At 44.0% G+C, this 18,779-nt stretch overlaps 7 protein-coding genes across 7 annotated transcripts; 4 read left to right on the forward strand and 3 right to left on the reverse strand.

The window, feature by feature from the left end:
- Positions 1-308: 308 nt before the first annotated feature.
- On the reverse strand, positions 309-2,648 carry FSST1_009896 (uncharacterized protein; the record flags this gene model as incomplete). The annotated part of the gene is made up of 1 exon (XM_083226911.1): positions 309-2,648. The coding sequence occupies one exon, from the start codon at positions 2,646-2,648 to the stop codon at positions 309-311; it is 2,340 nt and encodes a 779-aa protein (XP_083085857.1).
- A 438-nt stretch (positions 2,649-3,086) lies between these two features.
- On the forward strand, positions 3,087-4,355 carry FSST1_009897 (uncharacterized protein; the record flags this gene model as incomplete). Its single annotated transcript, XM_083226912.1, has 1 exon — positions 3,087-4,355. One exon carries the CDS (start codon positions 3,087-3,089, stop codon positions 4,353-4,355), a length of 1,269 nt encoding a protein of 422 aa, XP_083085858.1.
- A 451-nt stretch (positions 4,356-4,806) lies between these two features.
- Positions 4,807-6,621, forward strand: FSST1_009898 (uncharacterized protein; the record flags this gene model as incomplete). The annotated part of the gene is made up of 1 exon (XM_083226913.1): positions 4,807-6,621. One exon carries the CDS (start codon positions 4,807-4,809, stop codon positions 6,619-6,621), a length of 1,815 nt encoding a protein of 604 aa, XP_083085859.1.
- Positions 6,622-7,059: 438 nt separating this feature from the next.
- Positions 7,060-10,685, forward strand: FSST1_009899 (uncharacterized protein; the record flags this gene model as incomplete). The annotated part of the gene is made up of 10 exons (XM_083226914.1): positions 7,060-7,099; positions 7,160-8,817; positions 8,874-8,888; positions 8,939-9,118; positions 9,195-9,429; positions 9,482-9,696; positions 9,759-10,181; positions 10,241-10,393; positions 10,451-10,559; positions 10,615-10,685. The coding sequence occupies 10 exons, from the start codon at positions 7,060-7,062 to the stop codon at positions 10,683-10,685; spliced, it is 3,099 nt and encodes a 1,032-aa protein (XP_083085860.1).
- A 1,637-nt stretch (positions 10,686-12,322) lies between these two features.
- Positions 12,323-12,832, forward strand: FSST1_009900 (uncharacterized protein; the record flags this gene model as incomplete). Its single annotated transcript, XM_083223719.1, has 1 exon — positions 12,323-12,832. One exon carries the CDS (start codon positions 12,323-12,325, stop codon positions 12,830-12,832), a length of 510 nt encoding a protein of 169 aa, XP_083085861.1.
- A 2,080-nt stretch (positions 12,833-14,912) lies between these two features.
- On the reverse strand, positions 14,913-15,821 carry FSST1_009901 (uncharacterized protein; the record flags this gene model as incomplete). Its single annotated transcript, XM_083226916.1, has 1 exon — positions 14,913-15,821. One exon carries the CDS (start codon positions 15,819-15,821, stop codon positions 14,913-14,915), a length of 909 nt encoding a protein of 302 aa, XP_083085862.1.
- A 1,273-nt stretch (positions 15,822-17,094) lies between these two features.
- Positions 17,095-17,544, reverse strand: FSST1_009902 (uncharacterized protein; the record flags this gene model as incomplete). The annotated part of the gene is made up of 1 exon (XM_083226917.1): positions 17,095-17,544. The coding sequence occupies one exon, from the start codon at positions 17,542-17,544 to the stop codon at positions 17,095-17,097; it is 450 nt and encodes a 149-aa protein (XP_083085863.1).
- Positions 17,545-18,779: the final 1,235 nt, after the last annotated feature.

Below are 18,779 nucleotides of genomic sequence, written 5' to 3' on the forward strand. Positions count from 1 at the left end.
TAATTATTTTATTATTAAAGATAAAAGAAAATACAGGGGGGGGGGGGTAGCTGTGCATATAAGCACGTGATTTTAAATGCACAGCTGGCTGTGCGGGTACGGACGCCCTTATCAAACGAGCTAGCTTTGTCAGTAGCTCGACTTTATAGGCGCCACCAAATTTCGTCAATACAGTACTTGACCCAAGTCGAACACATCTGGCTATAAGAACGGATGGAATAACGGCATAGTTGAAATTTTGCTATGATGCAGGTCAATGACGAAATAAGAAAACTAGGAAAGGCCAAGTCATATACAATAGTTTGGATTCAATATACAAGCCAGTTCACAGACTTATTTACAGTCTCGGGAGGAGCCCTATCAGCCACCGAAGCCCACTGTCCAATCTTGACTAATATTCCAGGAAACAGTTTATACTCTTTCAAGATGATCCCCCTTTTTACCTTGACTCTATGGTCGGAATGATGAAACAGCTCGATGGCATAGTTTGATCCATCATCCATAAGATACGTCGCGAGCCATGATCGAAGCTCTGCCCTTCGAAACCTAGCATTGAGGTCGCGTTGAGGAAATCGTGAGTCAGAATCGGGCTCAATTTTATTCCTGAGCCACAATGAGCATTCGATTTCCTCTTGGCGCCCCGATGGAGGATCCAACGATGATGCAACATAACCAATACTAGTCATTTGAACTGATCCATCCTGTCGGATAGTCCAGTCAACAATGGACTCATGCTGTTGTTCTCCAAGAAAACCAGGGAAAACCTGACGGCTGGCGATATCTGTTGCAGGAGAAATGACGTCCTGACGACTGACTAGGGGCGTGAACGGCATGAGGGAGCCTACCGAAAAGGTAGACGGGTGACTTTGTAAGCTGGTTGAAGTGCAACTGAGCATATCAAAGAAGCTAGCACCTATACTTTTGGCTGCTTCTTGGACAAATTCAAGAGGGTATTGACCAAGAACAAGGGTATCTGCCGTGGCATTGCCGATATTCTCATACCATGATTTGACTCCTAGAACTGACATAATGGCTTCAGCACGACGTGATTTGCAGTACCGCCTGGAGCCAAGATCGAGAACATTCTTAGGTTGCATAACCAAAAGTTGATCAAGTCCGGAGCGATCAAACAACTCAAAGAGTTCGAGAAAGCCTGGGTGGAAGACACCATATTTTATGAGGCTACCAAACAGGGTATCAGCCGGCGTATCTGTCATCGAGGGATCTAAGGCAGGCCGAATGTCATGCCCTTCAAAATGATCGTCTTCGAGAAAGGCCATGTGATCCATGTGTGCCTGAGCACAAGCATTCGTCAAGGCAACGAGGGCATTGATAGCCACTGGTACGCGATCCATACCCACTGTCAACAATTCCCAGTCCTGATTGCACAGCCACATGTCAGGACGGAGGCAGACCTCTTGCAAAGTCCACAGTGAATCGAACCAACCGCAAACAGCCATATCCTGGCGACGAATGCTGGGGTCAAATATATACGGCTCAAAGAGTCCCGTTAAGTGCTTTTGCATTGAAGGACCATGTTCGTAGGGACGGTCCTTGTAAAATGGATCTGGATGGACTTCCAAGAAGACTAATGACATCCAGCCTATGGCTGATTGAAGATTCTTCCATGATTCGAACTGGCTAAGCCAGATAATTGCATGAGCTGCATTCCTAAAAATCTCAGCTTGACGCGCAATTTCCTCGCGAGCACGTTGTGACCGGTCTTGAGGAATGCAAATGAGATCAAACCAGATATATCGGGTTGAGGTAGGAACTTTGGCAAGTAGCTCTGGGAGGCTTTTGACGTCGAAGATGGTGTTCTCTGGCACTTGCCATTGATCCACACCACGAACGACAGTCGTTTTCCCTTGGCCATGCTCAACCTTCCTCCATCGTCCCCAAGTGTGGCTGATGGCAGTATAAGCAGGCCGGGATTGAAGAGTCGTCGTTTCAACCGTACACTGCGTGTGCCTATCCCACAGAAAGAATGGAAGTCCGTCATCTTTTGGCAGCCAAGGGCAAGGGTTCGCATCAATACCCAGTGGGCATCTAGGATTGGACCCCGCCAAGTCGGAGTCGCCCAATATTCTCGGCCCCAGATATAATACTTGTTGAGGTGACTCAATAGGCTCGAGAGACTTCAACGGCCTCAAATCGGCATACTCTCCAGAGGAAAGCAGTTCAAGATAGCTAGGAATAGCCAACTTCCGCAAAGCTTGATCAACGACGACCATCTGCCTGGGATTTGCAAGGGCTCCCGGGGCGAACGGGCCATGTGGTGACCCAAGCTCATGAGCCATAAGACGAATCACATCCAAGGAAGGGATATCGGTGGTCTTCAATACGTATTTGGTGCTATTGACGAGGTCCACAGGCCAGTCATGTTCAGTTGACTCGGTACGGAAATAAGTGGCATGATCCATCCACCAACGCCAGATAGTCCAGAACGACTTTTCTTGCACAGGATGAAGTTTTTCGAACGAAGATGTCTTGGCGAACCGCTGCGATAATGTCGCGTCATATTCTCCCAGAGCGGAGGCGATGAGATATAGCCGGCCGAATACGGCAGTGAAATCAGGCTCTGTACCATTGACATGAAAATTTCTGTCTACTACCATCCATAGAGGATCTGGAGCAGATTGACCCATTTTCAAGAATTTGGGACTTAGGCGAAATGGTTGTGAGTGATACTCTGCGCTGACTCGATAATGAGTTTCAGTATACCGCCAGACATTGTATGCTCAATTGCGCATTATTGCTTTCTCCGGACGTTCTGTTGGTTGACTGGTGCGACCAGTCAGATTGTAGTGATGTGTCCGCCTAAGCAGTATGAGGCTAAGCATCAGATTTCTCGCCCCCGCCTGACCCATACAAAGAGCTAACAAAGTGTAGAAATCCGGTAGTAACAGGGCTGAGCACTATAGTACAGTGAACTCCAAGTCAGAATATTCAGGCAGTGCAACCAATTACAAAACGCTCACATAAGACTATTTTCTACTACTAAAAGGCCGACACCCCAATCTGCCAAAATAACCAACACCATACCGGATTATTCACACATCTTCAAACTACAACCACCTTGAAACATGGGTGACAACGAAACTGGCGCCATTTCTGCACTTGGTGCTCTTCTTGGTTATGTCGGCGCCGAAGCTGCGACTACCGCACCATTTGAACATTTACTCTGGCCGCAACGACATTTAGCCCATCTCTCATGGCGCTCAGCAGCCATGGCAGCATTACTGATGCCCATGGGCGGGCCATTGCACAAGGCGGCCTTGGAGACGTTTGATACACTACACCGCCATGGACTCTTTCGTGGTGCCTACCTCGGGCACATGCTCGGCACTGCATTTTTCAAGGACATTGGATGGACCTACACCATGCACGATATGGGAGTTAAAGGACCACCAAAGGCAGTTAGGAACTGTATCTGGTCGAGGGCTATGAGCATGTTGGACCATCCCCAGTTGGGTGATGGAAGCACGCTTGTGCCAGTGGAAAAGAAAGAACAAAACAAGGCGTCGTGTCAGAGTTCAGTTAGAGCCTTGATATCCTGCTACAATCTGACATTCAGCCAAGCGACAGAGGAAGATAGAGCATCTTCACTACCATTTGTCCGCGAGCGCGTCAACACTCCTGGGCCCCATGTCTACCTATCGCTTCTGGCGTCCGAGTCTTCAGCCATTATCATCGCCATTGTACTCATTGTAATCTGGAGAACACCATGGGTCATCTTATGGCTCGCACCCTTGGCACTACGGCTGATCAGCACCTTCTTCGCCATCCACCGCGAGCCACTCGAAACTCCGCAACTCACACCCCAAAATTACACCTGCGACTTCGAAATACACTGCCCCGAGTCCAACGGCGACTTTATAGTCCTATCTGGCCCACCTCCTCTCATCCAGCAGTTTATGCGACACTACGGTCATCCATGCCGAAGCCGCACGAAAGAGATCATTCAGCTGGTTATCATCTGCGCACTGGGGTGCGTTTTTCCGGCGGGCCTAGTGGCCTCAGCACTTTTCATGCCTTTGCATCTGCAGTATGTCTGGTTTGGATATCAGATATTTCTAGTGGCAGGACTGCACATTGCACGGTACTGTCAATTCTCGAGACAGTTATCTATAGATGCGGCTATTGCAGAGGCATTCACTCAGGGCGATCGGTTCAATCCTTATGGGGAAAGTTCCTTACTCTTTGGACACAAACGGTCAGACCCTGGAATACTCAGAGTTGATTTGAAGGTCAAGTCTTATAGCAAGTATGCCGAAGGGAAAAAGGCAGTACAAGAATTACTTATGAGTGATGACAAAGATGTCGAGAAGGGTATTGAGAAGACGCAACGATAGATATCTCTTATGAATGAGACGGTATACTGGATATGAATCAATAGACAGGTTATAAAGTTGTATCTTACCGAATCTTAACATGCTGGCGATGTCCTATTCAAATAATTCTACAATTATTAAACCTCCTAGTAATGTCGTTTTTTTTGTTAGTACTACATGCTGTCAAACATTAGTGAAGATAAGCGACGTCGTAACGCAGTCTCTTGACCAAAGTCCCCATTATCTTAGTAGACGTGTCGAGTACTGATTGGATCAGCTGCTGCATAGACTAAGCCTCAATGCTTACTAACCGCTATTCCTGTAAATCAGGCTAGGAAACATCTCAAAGTCTCATGGTGTTGATGTGAGGGGTTGAGTTGTTTTCAGGCTTATTTCTCAGTGACATATCAACACATCTCGCAGTAACTCTAAACAAAACCTTCTTAATTGGGAAACATACTGATAGCTCAATATGGGAGATCTGGGAGAGAACAATGATTCAGCAAGCCAGTGGAGTGACGACTGTCTCTGGCCCCGTCGACTCCTTCATGTAGCTTCCATGACATCTTATCCTTGGAGTCCGGGTAATAAGTACGGATCTTACGAAGAGCCCTATTACAACGCCATTTCTTATACATGGGGTCGGTTCAGGTACAAAGACCATCAGCCAGAATATGCCACAACTCGTCCACTTGACGTCAAAGGCGTATCTTGGCCACTTCCACGGGTTCACCCAACTCATTTCACAGCAGATGAAATGACCGAACTTATCAAAGCTGCTACATTCCCAGAGGACGAAGGATATGCGGTTGAGTTCATATGGCTCGACGTTGTCTGTATCGATCAGACAAAGCCTCATACGCAAGAATATTACAGTGAAGTCGGCAGGCAAGGCAGGATCTTCCAAGGTGCATCCGAGGTGGTGGTGTGGCTCACTACTATCAACAGTGAACAAATGATACGTTGGTGGAAAAAAATGAGTCGTATCAAGGCTCCGCTTAAGGCAGTTCTAGTTGGGAGTGACGATGACTATGATGTCAACCAGTGGCTACGAACAGTCCTAACAGAATTCCAGGACCTGAGAAAAGATCCGTGGTTCACTTCTTTGTGGACACTTCAGGAAGCTTTTCTTTCTCCCTATTCTGTTATTTTTCTGAGAGACGGACGATCCTTTTTTAGCTGCGTCGACGATGTCTCTTCCGGAGGTTATCTATCTCATCTCATCACCATTTGTCAGAAGATGTACAGCTTCCTCGACCAATTCAAAAGATCCGCGTCCCGAAAAGCTAAATTTGACCAAACACTCTTCGACGCTGTTAAGAACGAGATTGAGGCATTTGGATTCCTTGAAGGTTTCAGTGAAGGAACATCCGTACTCAGATCTCTTGAGCTCGGGTTTGATACAAACTCAACATGGATGGGCAATCCGTTGATGCTTTTACAAGCGTCACATCGGCGACAATGTTATGAGCAGACGGACAGAGTGAGAGGGATCATGCAAGTTTTCGGACTGCAGTTAGGTGAATCAGCACCTGACGCTATCCCAGGCAAGACGTATAGTTTGTCTGAACTCAAGGATCAACTCGCTTCGGAATTGCTTCGACTCTACCCTATCTCTAGTCAATTATGCATTCAAGATCGATCTTGCCCACCTCGGGAAGCATGGAGAGTCAACTCGAGCATGACCATGATGCGTTTTTCGGAGTTGTTGTGGCGACAAATGATAAAGCCGGATGGGACTTCAGTAGACGAACAAGAGCTCGTTGCAGAGTCATATGGCGCAATTCTCGAGGCTGTGGAGTTTGAGAATGTGTTTATGGCTGGCTTTGAAGGCAGTTTCACCAAGATGAGTACATTTTGTAATGTCATGGGAAACTGCATAGGCTCCGATACTATAGAGGTGGAACTGGAGCACAAATACAACGACGCGATACAGGCAGCATTTTCAGAAGACTATTTGACGCGGACTCAAAAACTCTCGTGGCTTGCTAGTAAGTCTGAAAGTTGCAATATGGGTATTTTGTTCCTCGCCCTAGTTGGGCCACCACCGGATGCGCCTAAGCTTGAGAATGTGTGGTGCAGATGGTGCATTGGTTTGATCTTGTGCCAGGAGCCTGATCGACAGGATGTTTTCGAAAAGGTTGGGGTAGTCACTTGGGACTTGGAGGCTATTGAACAAGTAGGGAAGGATAGGAGACCTCAGGCAGTCGATGGTGTGCCAGATGCATTAAAGTACGTCGTCGTAGAGGGTCCCGGTTGGATGCCTCTAAGTGGCTATTTCGGATAGTCCATTCAACGAGTAGGATCATTCATATTGAAGTCTTCAATACGTCGTGTAACCTTTCTAAAATTATCTTATGACTTTTTACTCCATAGAGATAGATCTGCCACAGTAGGTAAACCTGCATATTAGGCATCACCAGTCGCCCCACCAATTCAAGCCCAACAAGGCTGGCGCTTAATAGCTATCTATTTCATATTTAAGTGAGGTTCGAATCCCAGAATTCCATGTTGATGTTATCTAACTAAACCCTTGACATTAGGGATTTTGTTATTTGAATGACATCAGCCAGCTGATTTGGTCTTGTTAAATTCCTCCTCAATTCGGTGGCATATATTCAAGTGAGAGCCCGGCCTTCTTTAAGCACAAATCATCTTATCTTCACAGACTCACCATCTGTTTAGTTTTCGGAAGAAACATTCAAGTCGCTGATCAACAATTGCCATGGATGATCAAACTCCCTCGGCTGATAGAAAAAGAGATGGTTAGGTCCCTTGCTGAAGTTGCGCGATGAATTAGCTGACGTATTATACTCACTCTCAAGGCCAACATGAGTTGTCCTCTTTTGGTGGAGCCAACCCGGACGAGTCGACTAACCACCCCGAGCGCTCAGAGGGCATGACAGATTCAGGTCGTCAACCAAATGTCCATCCTACTAACAATGACCCTGATACCGTGTCCATTCCATGTCACCATATCCGGCTAGGCGATTTCCTAATACTTCAAGGCCGTCCCTGCCAAGTCATTCGCATTTCGACAAGCTCTGCTACAGGCCAATATCGATATCTTGGTGTTGACCTTTTTACCAAGGAACTCCTTGAAGAGTCATCTTTTATCTCTAATCCTGCCCCTAGCGTCGTTGTCCAAACAATGCCTGGCCCTATTTTCAAGCAGTATGGTGTCAAAGGAATAGACGAGGGCCAAATTGTCGCCATGACCGAGACCGGCAATATCAAGCCGGGCCTGTCCATTATTGATCAATCGAACCTCCTTTCCCGTCTCCAAAACGCTTTAGAATCTGGTCGCGGCTCCGTCCGGGTGCTTGTCATTAACGATGACGACCGTGAGCTTGCTGTCGATATGAAGGTCGTCCATGGGCCGAGACTGGACGATGTACCGGAAGGGGAGGTTGAGGACTCTATTCGCCATGATGTACCGGACAAGGAATTTGTAAAAGCTGTCCGGGAAAGCCAACGAGCTAATGCTGAAAAGGCCCTTGCTGAGGATGCAAACATCAACGCATTAGATGACGAGGGGCGGACAGTCCTGTTTACAGCTCTTAAAAACAAGGACAGTGAGATGATTAAATTTCTTCTGGAACATAGAATCGACCTCAAGGTATCGGACAAGTATAAAGACACTGTGTTGGACATTTCGGTTTCAGACTCGGGACACTACCTAACAACATTCACCCTCTTGAAACACGGTGCACATCCGACAGATAATCTCGATTGCGGTATCTCAGAACTACTACTGGCTGCAGCAGCAGGAGATAACAAAAACATCGAACGTCTACTGGGAAAAGGAGTGAAGCACAGCAGTTGTGATCGACTCGGGTATACTGCCCTGCATGAGGCTGTCTGTTTTGGCCATTATGATACTGCGAAAATGCTTCTTTTGAAAGGAGCTGATGTGAATAAGACCATCACACATGGAGGTGCCACAGTGTTACATGCAGTTATTCAGAGAGGTCGGGAGCATCGCAAATTCCTCACAGGACATCGCAGAGCGACCCCACCGCTGACTGGAGACCATGTGAGGATCGTGGCACTGCTGTTGCGACATAACGCCAACACTGGGCTCAGGAGACTTCATGATAAACGAAATATCCGAGAGCTTGTGACCGAGGAGCTGAAGTTGACCGGGAATTTGCGGACCACGGAGCGAGGTTATCTCCAAAAGATACTGGTTCTCTTGAATAGAGATGTTTGGCAGGACGCAATGCATGGAAGACCAACTTGGCCGCAAGTACGGGGTGTGGATCATATTCGCATTGATCGTCTCAAAGGGTCTCAGTTGCAAGTCCATGTCCATACCTCTGGCCACGATTGCCGGCCATCCCTAGTTGACGCGGGAAGTCTTGAACAAGATTGTACCAGCGATGGCGGGGAAAGAAGTAGTCTCAGAGCATGGGCGATAAGTGAGGCTACCAGCTCTCAGTCGGAAGACTACTGGAGATGGGTTCACCTCCCAGCGAATAACGTATGTGAGAGTCATGTACAAGGTCAGCAACATGTGAGAATGCTAACATAATGCAGAAAGCCTGGGCAGAGGTTTGCAGCATCATCATCATAGATTACGTTGGCGCTAACACGGGCGGTAGAAAGCAATTCACCAGTTGAGTGGTATGGATGACGAAACAATGAAGACATATCGTAGTGGGATCAACTCATTTACTACCGAGTCCTATCACGAGATTAGGGGCCCAGCACAACATGCTCGCTTTCGACAGCCTTTATTCGCGCCCTTGCCAGGATCCCGAGGAGACATCTTCTCGCTTGTTGTGAGTTGACTGTAACCATCCTTTTGTGAAATTGGACTGAAACAGACTTGGCTCTAGATACCGTACCTCGATTCAGAGAACCTATCGTGCCTTCTCAACTTTTCCAACAAAAAACCTTCATGCACCACTCACGCTAGATCAGTCTTACTACCTATCACTGCACAACTCTCAAGTGCGAGATGAGGACCAGGTTGTGATTAAACATGTGAAGCGTCAAGAAAGTCAAGAAAAGCTACGGCCGAGAACCGGAACTATAAGGCCAAAAAGGCTCCTCATGGTAAATCAGATGTGGGTTTGGAAAGTCGATGCCGGTAAGTTCAGATGTGGCTGGTACCGTCTGTTTCTTGGCTCATGATAGATAAGTGACCCTTGTTACCGCGTTTCCTGATCGTCGGCATCCGCATCAGTCGGATCTTTCGGAGCGGATCACCGAAACTATCAGGACAAGTCCACCCCTAACTATAGACTCGCTAATATCTCGTCTCCTAAGAGATGTTACTGGGTTCGTAGATGCACCAACCAACGCCGGGCTAAGTGAGAATGTCTTTCATATCTTTGAGCAAAGTGTAGCCTACCGAGTAAGGAATTCTGAACTCATATTAGATGCTTAGGAGTCCTACTAACCGTTATAATTAATTAGGCTCAGGAGGATGCAGATTGCTATGCCAGATTTAACAAACTACAAAAGGACCTAAGCACATTGGAGGCGGAAAGGATATCAAGGGGGATTTCCAAAAATCGTGACCAGAAAGCGATGAGAATCGAAGCCGAATTGTGCAACATCACAAAAGAAGTACATCACCTCTGCGAGATCAAAGATATCAAGGACGAGTTAAAGATGATACAAAAGGTTTTGGAGGATCAAAAGGCTGTCATCGATCAATATGCTACGAGTCAAGAAGAACTAAACTTTGGAGTCAAGGAAAACCGATCTGATGAAGAACATGAGTGGCTATCCGGAGATGGAGAAAGTCAACTACTGTTAGAGACTAAAAGACTTCTGGACCTGCGGATTGCCAAAGTCAAATCACTTTTCACGGACGCATCTACGGTAGAGAGCTCTGTAAGTTAACCGTCTATTGGCTTGTATCAGAAGATCTAACCTGGAAACACCGTTTACAGCTCAATCACCTACTGGATCTCAAACAAAAGCAAGGTAGTCTTATTGTCGTAAGAGATACGCGTAGTCTCGCCAACGAAGCCGACCAAAGAGCTAAAGACAGCGCATGGCAGAGCAAACTTCTGTTTATCTTTACCATCGTCACGGTCGTGTTTGTAAGAGTTCCTTTCTACTTTAAATCTCTCAAAAAGCTTTACTCAAAAAGATTACAGACCCCTATATCCTTTATATCAACGTTTATGGCGGTTCCGACTCGAGAATTTCCACATTTAGACGGAGAGGAAGTGTCTTGGAGATGGTGGCAAGTCTTTGCTGCCAGTAGTAAGTACATAATAGCCGTGCAAGATACGCTGTCGAACTAACATATCTTTTACAGTAGTTGTAGAGCTTCTGACGTTTCTTGTCATTGCACCTTGGGTTGAATGGAACCGCTTTGTCCGGCCTTAGACTAGACGCGATTCTCAAACAAGATAGTATATCAGGTTTGATCAACGACGAAGGGGATGTCAGGTTTAGGATTTGACGATTGTGGTAGTACAGAAGTGCAATGATGATATCATGGAAAAACAAAGCTCTTCAGAGTCCCTCACGTTCAAAAAACAGATACCTCGCCCAGGAGTAATGCATGCTGTAATATAGAATATAACTCGAGAGTCGCGGGGAGTCTTCCGTGACATGAAATAGAAAGAATATCTTGTTGTATATCTAATATCCTTTAAGCACAGCTTTATACGTGAAGCGACAATGACTAAATCTATCGCACAATTCGATGATAAATACTTACTTGTGAGAATGAATATTACATGAAACCAGAGCATTGACTCGACTTGATATGTATATATCCGCGAGGTTTATCCAAGAAGAGAAGTCGGATATGTAAGATAGTAATGTTCAAGGGCATCTCTCACTCTTAGAATTGAGACTTTGGAACGAGTTGGCGAGCAGACAAGTGGTACTAGCCTGCAGTGTCAGCATGGAAAGCAATAGAGTCATATTCTGGTTACATTGACTCGCTTGACGAGTGGGAACAACATTTCGAGAAAGTTATCCAAGCCTCCCGGTTGAGTTGTGGGCCATGAGGAGGCAGCAGCAGTAGGGGATGAATGCCATGCGTGTGACATTGTCTTCAACTTCTTCTCGCCATCGGATTGGAAGGGCAAGTTGTTAGTTGAGTGACCCAAGAATCCTAGAACACTGACACCGTCCAATCTTAGCAACGTGGGCGTTAAGTGAATCTTTGTCGATACCTACATGCTTTGGACCTTTGCTATATGTCCAACGCTAAAAAACATTTGTGAGAACGGAACGTGGCATTGAATGATCTGGCAACTTACCGCTCGATTTAGTCGACATACACTGTTTCTGAAGCGGAAAGATTGACATTCCTCCATATTATCCCTGCAATGTCGTTCCATCGATAACTGACAACAATAAGATCTTCATACTTGCTCCAGGTGTGGCTCGTAAGTAGAAGAGACACACATTGTGATTGTCTCAAGCCAGTGGACTTCCAAGTCAGAAGCGGTATGTATTGTAAAGATGTGATGCGCAGGGTGTCAACGATTACGGCAGTCTTGTGTTGCAGACTGAGAGAAATAGATTTGGGCATAATTTGAAAGCTTATCGAGAGCACCGTATAAAGAAGCTCTGGAGCATTGTTGGTGGCTTGCCTGTCTAGATTCTCGGCCAAGAGGTTCTGGTCAAGGCTTAGGTTGTATATGAGACTCAAGATGCCTTTATTCGCATTTCGCATTAATATTCTTTCGAACACCGCGTTTACTATGCTTTGGTAGAGCCTAGTATCAGAGAAGCCATCTAGCTACTTATCGTTATTCAAGTTTTTAAATGCATTAAGGCCTAGCTGTCTTTGCATTCAAATGAAACCTTGGCAAGGCGACAACCAACAACCAACACCAAGCCCGGCCACGTTACATCCGGCAGTCCAATTAAGCGTCACGAGGCATTTTTTCCAGTCTTGGCTCTTGTATGGGTACCCATTCCATCCCCTTTGCTATCCTTTTCAATATTCTTCTGATATTCCTACAACATCCATCATCACAGCAAAACACAGCAATACAATCGCAATGAATCATTTATCTATACTGTTGAGTGTCGCTACTCTTTTCTCATCGACTTCGGCGGTCTCAGGTAAAAGCTTACTACCTCCTCGCTTAGCTTTGGTATTGACAACAGCCACCTTTGTAGTCACGTACAACCGCACTTACGATAGAGGGTCAACACCGATTAGCGAGCTCGCATGCTATAAGGATGGCATCGGAATGGTCCCACACTATACAAATCCCGAGGGAAACACGATTTCCAGTTTTGCACCGCGTATCACGGGTACAATAGACGTTATTGGGTCTGACTCCTTGTTGTGTGGATCGTGCATGATGCTCGACTATGGAGAGGAAGCCCGACCTTTTCTTGTAGTCACTGGCTCCGAATCTGGCATACAACTATCGCTGGAAGGTATGAACGCTCTGACAGGTGGCAAGGCTGAGGCCCTGGGTAGTATCGAAGTGACTGGCAGGCGTGTGGCTCTGTTGAACTGTGGTCTTGTCAAAGGCCTAGGACATAATGACGATCTCTGACTTAGATGGAGTTTAGGTCACACAGCCCTTTTTACTGATTCGAGATCAAGTATATCTTCATGACCATTTATTTTATCACCTCTCGCATCATTGTAATGGCAGAGATGAATTGTTAAAAGTGGTAGTCCTAGATCTCATCTTGAAATTATATATCTATTCAAATCGTTAATATATCAGCATTAACCGCAACTTCCCCTAGTTAAAGATATAGTTAAAGACACTTTATTACTCTCTAGTAGATTAAGATAATAGGTCTGTATATAATCCAGATTAATTATATAAATTTAGCCTCTAGATTTAGCCCTGCTTTAATTTAATATTATAAATTATCTTAATAAAACCTTAAATTAACTTTTAATTCTACCCTATTTTCTAATTATCTCTATATATAATATCTTTATAGTTTTATATTAATAACTTTAATATTTTAATTAAAGATATTAATAATATAAATAATTTACTTTATTAAGTAAATTAATTACTATTAAATATATCCTATATTTATAGCTATAAAGAAATCTTTCTCTTTAACTTTTAATTTCTTACTTAACTCTAGCTTTTTATATAGCCTTATTAAGGCACTTAGCTTTTTATAAAAATAATATTTTTTAACCTCTTTTTTTTTATTAAACTTTTTTTCTTTAAGTAAAAAAATTTAATAATTAAAAGTAATTAGCTTAATAATATTATTATAATTAAAAAGATTAAAATCCTAGCTTATTAAAAAAGCCTTTTTTATAAAATTAAAATCTTTTAATAATAATATTATAATAGCCTTAATAGCCTTAGGCTTAAGGTTATAATTATTATTATAATAAAAGTTTATTCTTTTTATTAAACTTTAATAATATATATAATTTAGCTAAATAATTAAAAGGTAAATATATTATATTTATAATATAATTAATATTATAAATTAAAGAGAAAAAGGATTATAATTAATTAATTATATAAATAAGTATATTAATTATCTTTATTTTAATTATATTAATTTTTCTTTAGATTTTAATAAATTAATAATTATAAAAGAAAAAAATAATTATTATATATATAGCTTAAAAGCTTTTTTTATATAACTTTTATTATAAAGTTTAATTATTACCTTAATAGTTATATATATTCTTAGTAGAAAATTTAATTATTAAAAAAACCTTATTTTAAAATAATAAGTTTTTAATTTATATAAATATTTTATTAAATATTAAAGTTATTAAAAAGCTTAGATTTATATTTACTTATATTTATTAGTAAAGTATAGAAATTAATAAACTATAACTTTATAAAATCTAAGAGTAATACTAGCAGTAAAACCGGCCAGTTAAGTTAAAAACCCTTATTAGTAACTATCCTAAGCAGTTATTACTTTAACGAAAGTTATGCCTAAGCTATAGATTAGCTAGTACAAGAGGTAGGCGGTTGACGCTTAAAAGGCCAGAACGTTATCTTGAGTCTGAACTTTAATCTTAGCGGGGATTGGCTTGAATCCCCTAAATCACCACTGAAATTGGACTGTTATCCACCTCCGGCACTTTGGTTGCTCCAGATGTCAGTGGTCTTTCAATAGTTTCCTGACCCTGCCCTCAGTACAAATCGCATCCGATTGGATAGTCCCTTACAACGCAAAGTTCCAATGGTGTACTTTCTTATGGTGTCATATCCTGCAACATACTCCGTAGACTTGAGTCAAGAATGTAGGTGATGCCACCAGGGCTAGAGAAGTCCGTAATAAGGCAGCTATTTTCTCATTCCTCTGCGTTACATCGGGGCATTCCGGTAGTAACTGTCACTGCACGCACAATTATTTCGTTGAATTCTGCCCTCTTGTTCCTAGCTCTGGGTGCTGATACACTGACTGTGGTCCCTGCCGTCCTCCTTTGTTGTATATACCACAAGAATGGGAATGGCTTTAGTACCTAAGCCCCCAAGACTGACGACGATAGCAATATAGAAGATCTCACTAAACTCGTTCGCAATGTTATTGTCGTTTACTATAAGTCTATATATTAAAAAGTATTAATGTGCCTCTACTGATTCTTCCAAGCAATGAAAAAAGCCAAGGGAATACTGACGCTGTCTAATCTTAGTTAACAGGCGCTGTCTCTGTCAACGTCGGAGCACCCGTAGTGGCATCAGCAGTGGTGGTAGCCTCGGCAGTCGTAATAGCCACAATATTATCCAAGTCACAGAAGCATTCCATTTCATACCAAATGTAGTCCGTCTGGCTATCATCCACACTATCAATGGTACCACTATAAATCCAACACGATTGACCAGGAGTAAAGGCAAATACAGTACATCCGTTGTTGTCAAGACAGCCTTGGCGGCAGGATTCCATCGTCTTGGCATTTGGAACGCCCATGAAATTCAAGTTGCCACTTTGAATACCTTCTTTGTTGCAGACCCTGTCGGCTGGAAAGGGTGTCTTTTGATTGTTGACGCAGGAATCCACTGCTGCAGTAGTGGTTGCAGCAGCCATGGTCTCAGTCGTTGAAGTGAATTCAGCGGATGAAGTTGTCGGTTCGGTAGCCGTAGCTTCGGTAGATGTCGTCTCGGTAGCCGAAACAGTTGTGATGGTTGAAGTCTCATCACAGAAGCAATCCATTTCGTACCAAACCCAAGGTGTTTCATCGTCAGTTGTGCCGGTAAATATGCCTCCATATAATGCGCACGAGTCATCAGGACTCAGCGCAAACGCAACACAACCTGCCTTATCTTGACAAGACTTGAGGCAGTTAGCCAGCGAGGTTGCATCACCTTCACCCAGATAATCCAAATCGCCGTCGCCTCCGCCCTGGGCTTTACAGGCCTTGCCAGCGGGAGAAGGGCTTTTAAGGCAAACGGATTCGGCCGGGCTCGTGGTCGTGGTCGCGGTTTCTGTCGTGGTTGTGGCGGTACCGGTGGCGGTTGTTACTGACGACGGCTTACAAGGGCTGGCCATAACACCGGCTGCAAAGCTAACAATTGCAACCAAGACATTCGGGGCGATCATTTTGAAAGAATGTTCACGCTCAAGAAGGAGCAAGTAAAATGAGAGACAGCGAGGAACGTAATGGGAAATGACGGGGGATGCAATTTCAGAAGTCCCTCGCTTTGTTTAAATACTTTCTTATTAGAAATTTCCTCAAGAAAGACAGTGGGAGTGTATTTCCACTGACGGACAGCTATAGGGGCGCTAATGCAGGAGTGAGGGTTGAATAGCGAATTGGATGCAGAGATTTCTTTAACTATTTTTCAGCTGTCAGGATATTCAGGGTCCAGACCTCAATACTAAGTTAAGCATAATGGAGCCTATGCTGGTTTGGGGCGCACTAGTGTCAATAGCCTGACAATAACGCATGCGACTATGCCTCGCTGTAGTTTCCAATTACTCTTATTATCAGTTTTTCAGTTGTGGCTGAGTTAGTGCTTTTCAAAAGCGAAAGCTATCTACGTCTGTACCTATTCCTATATGTTAGGACTCAGACCTAATTAAAATCTTCTTGGCCATCTTGGATCTTGTCGACATGTTCAGCCTTGGAATCGGCAGCTTCGTTCATTAAAGACTCGGGTCCAATCTATCCACCTAAGTTGGCACACACTTAGCCCGTACTTTGTTTTGTCAGACGAACTTATCCATATCATCAGGAGTAAGCCTTGGCAAAATGCCATAAAGGTACCACAGTCGTCTTCATGAATAACTCAATTTTTGTGAAACAGAATGGACTAAAGACAAAATATATACCGAACCACTACGACAAAGTGTGGCAAATATGCTTCGTGTACTCTTGGCAACAATAAAGTTGAACAGCCACAGCCTAGCAGTAGCCATTCCCGTATGAGAGCGCGCATATGAGTGGCAGGGATCTCCCACACACTTCTTTAACCAGTGTCCAACGTGAACTATTAGCTGCCAACGTCCGCTCTTCTTCAAGCTAAAACGAGATTTTATCCATCTCGTCCACGATAGAAGGGTAGTCTATCTTAGCACGGATAAACGTTAAACGACGCTGCTCGATTTGGATGGATATTAACACAGTCGTGGGAGACATTGATTTGTACTCAATCATATCCATTGGTTTTATATAAGCCTGAAGAAAATCCACCCCGACGTTGGAGTGAGGTGGCTTTGTTTTCTAATCCTTCTCACTGGACTAAACTATATACCAAGGTTTCTCGTTCACTAAATGAGTAAGCCTCCACACAACAAGTGTAAAAAGAAGAGAATAAGGGCCACTTAGTGAGCCACGTTTTAACATTGATCAGCTTCAATGTATCATAGCTCCTTAGTTGGCAGCGGTATGGCTGGCAATAGTAGGGACTGTGCTGGTGAAAAATGTAGAATGGGGCTCAGTGACCAGCTGTTCCCCCGGAATGGGTATCTCGCGCCAGAAACACGCGACCTCTTTCCAAGTCGTCCTCCAGCAGTCCGTTCCGTCACTGCCACAGCCGACCCTAGTTTCGGAGTCTTGGAGTAGGCATCTCTTATTTCCTTGTCCAGAGAACCTAAAGTGGCCGCGTCGGTTACCCCAGTCCATGCAGAACTCTGTCATAGCAGGGACTGAAGTTCCTCTGCACCCTTCGTTGGCATTGACACGGTAGACACCGAAGTCGGTGTAGAAGGTGCCCTCATCGCTCTTGCAACTGCCAGCCGCGCAACTCGTAAAGACCTCCAAACGGTCTGCCGATGCAGTCAGGGCCATTGCCGCAATGATAGCAGTGATATCGAAACGCATGTTGGTAGTAAGACTTGGGGGGTCAGGGCTTTTGTTTCAGTGGAGTTGATAAGAGAGAGATGGTCTGAGTTCAGTGAGGGCGAGTAAAAAGAAGTGAGATGGAATATTGAAGTAGTTGTGAAATCTGTTTCGATGTCGAATAAATGGCACGTCGGACATTATTTATAGCTAAATAATAACAGAAATTTGCATTTTATTCTTCAAAATTTCAGTTGCTAGATCTGGCTAAAGACAAAATCCTTCAAGGAGTTACTCATCAACTACTCTATAGTTAGAAGGTAAACTATCCCGGCACCTGTAAAAGCTTTGAAAGTTTGAATGAACTCTCGTGGGTTGTTCCACCGATATGTCTTTATGTCTATACGAGGAGGATGCGGCCAAAGAAACCCGGCAGTCGTTATGCTGCGCCGCAAAGGTACATACAACGTTTGCATATAATCTTCCGTTGAGCATTTTAGCCGAAAAGCCAAGTCTAGAGCCAAGACTAAATCTCTCTTTCCATACTCATCTTATTGACGAGGACGATAAGCGTTTAGATACGAAAAAGGTATGATTTTACGATATGGCACCTTCCTTTTCAAGGCTAGAAATTGAGGCGCGGGATAATTTATAGTCGGCTCACGGTATATAGTAGCAGGGTTACATTCATCGAATCCGCAATTCATACCATTGTAAATGGATTCCTCTCAAAAGTCCCAGCACTTAGATCCAGGCCATTCTAGCGCATAAGGCAGTTAGGGCTGTAACATGATGTAATTGTGTACAATGACAGCGATCAATTTAATTATGAAGCTGCCGTTCGGTCAATCATCGGCCTGTCTGCAAGGCTGGCATATTTGCTGCGGTTGAAGGATGGATAGGGCCTTGAAACCCGAGACTTTCCAGCCTCACAACCAACATGACCTCACGATGAGGATTCTGCTTCGTTGATGCCAGCGCAAATCGAGTTGACAATAGTTTTCGGAAATGCATATGACATTCTCTTGACGTCTAGGTGGAGAACGCTGAGCTCATGATGAAATGGTCAGTTGCTAACTGATTATGATACAGGGTAACCCTCTCAATCAAATTCAAGAAATTAGATATCTAGACAAATACCATTTTGATTAGGCATGAATTTTATAAATAAGCCAAGCGGACACTTGCTGGTAATAGAAGGGCTAGATCTATAATTCTAGATGTCTCGTATTTAAATCTAGTAGATGGTTATATAAAAATGTAATTAATGTAGCAGT

This window comes from Fusarium sambucinum, chromosome II, assembly GCF_050947815.1.
Source record: "Fusarium sambucinum isolate potato_lamoka chromosome II, whole genome shotgun sequence".
Lineage (NCBI taxonomy): Eukaryota > Fungi > Ascomycota > Sordariomycetes > Hypocreales > Nectriaceae > Fusarium > Fusarium sambucinum.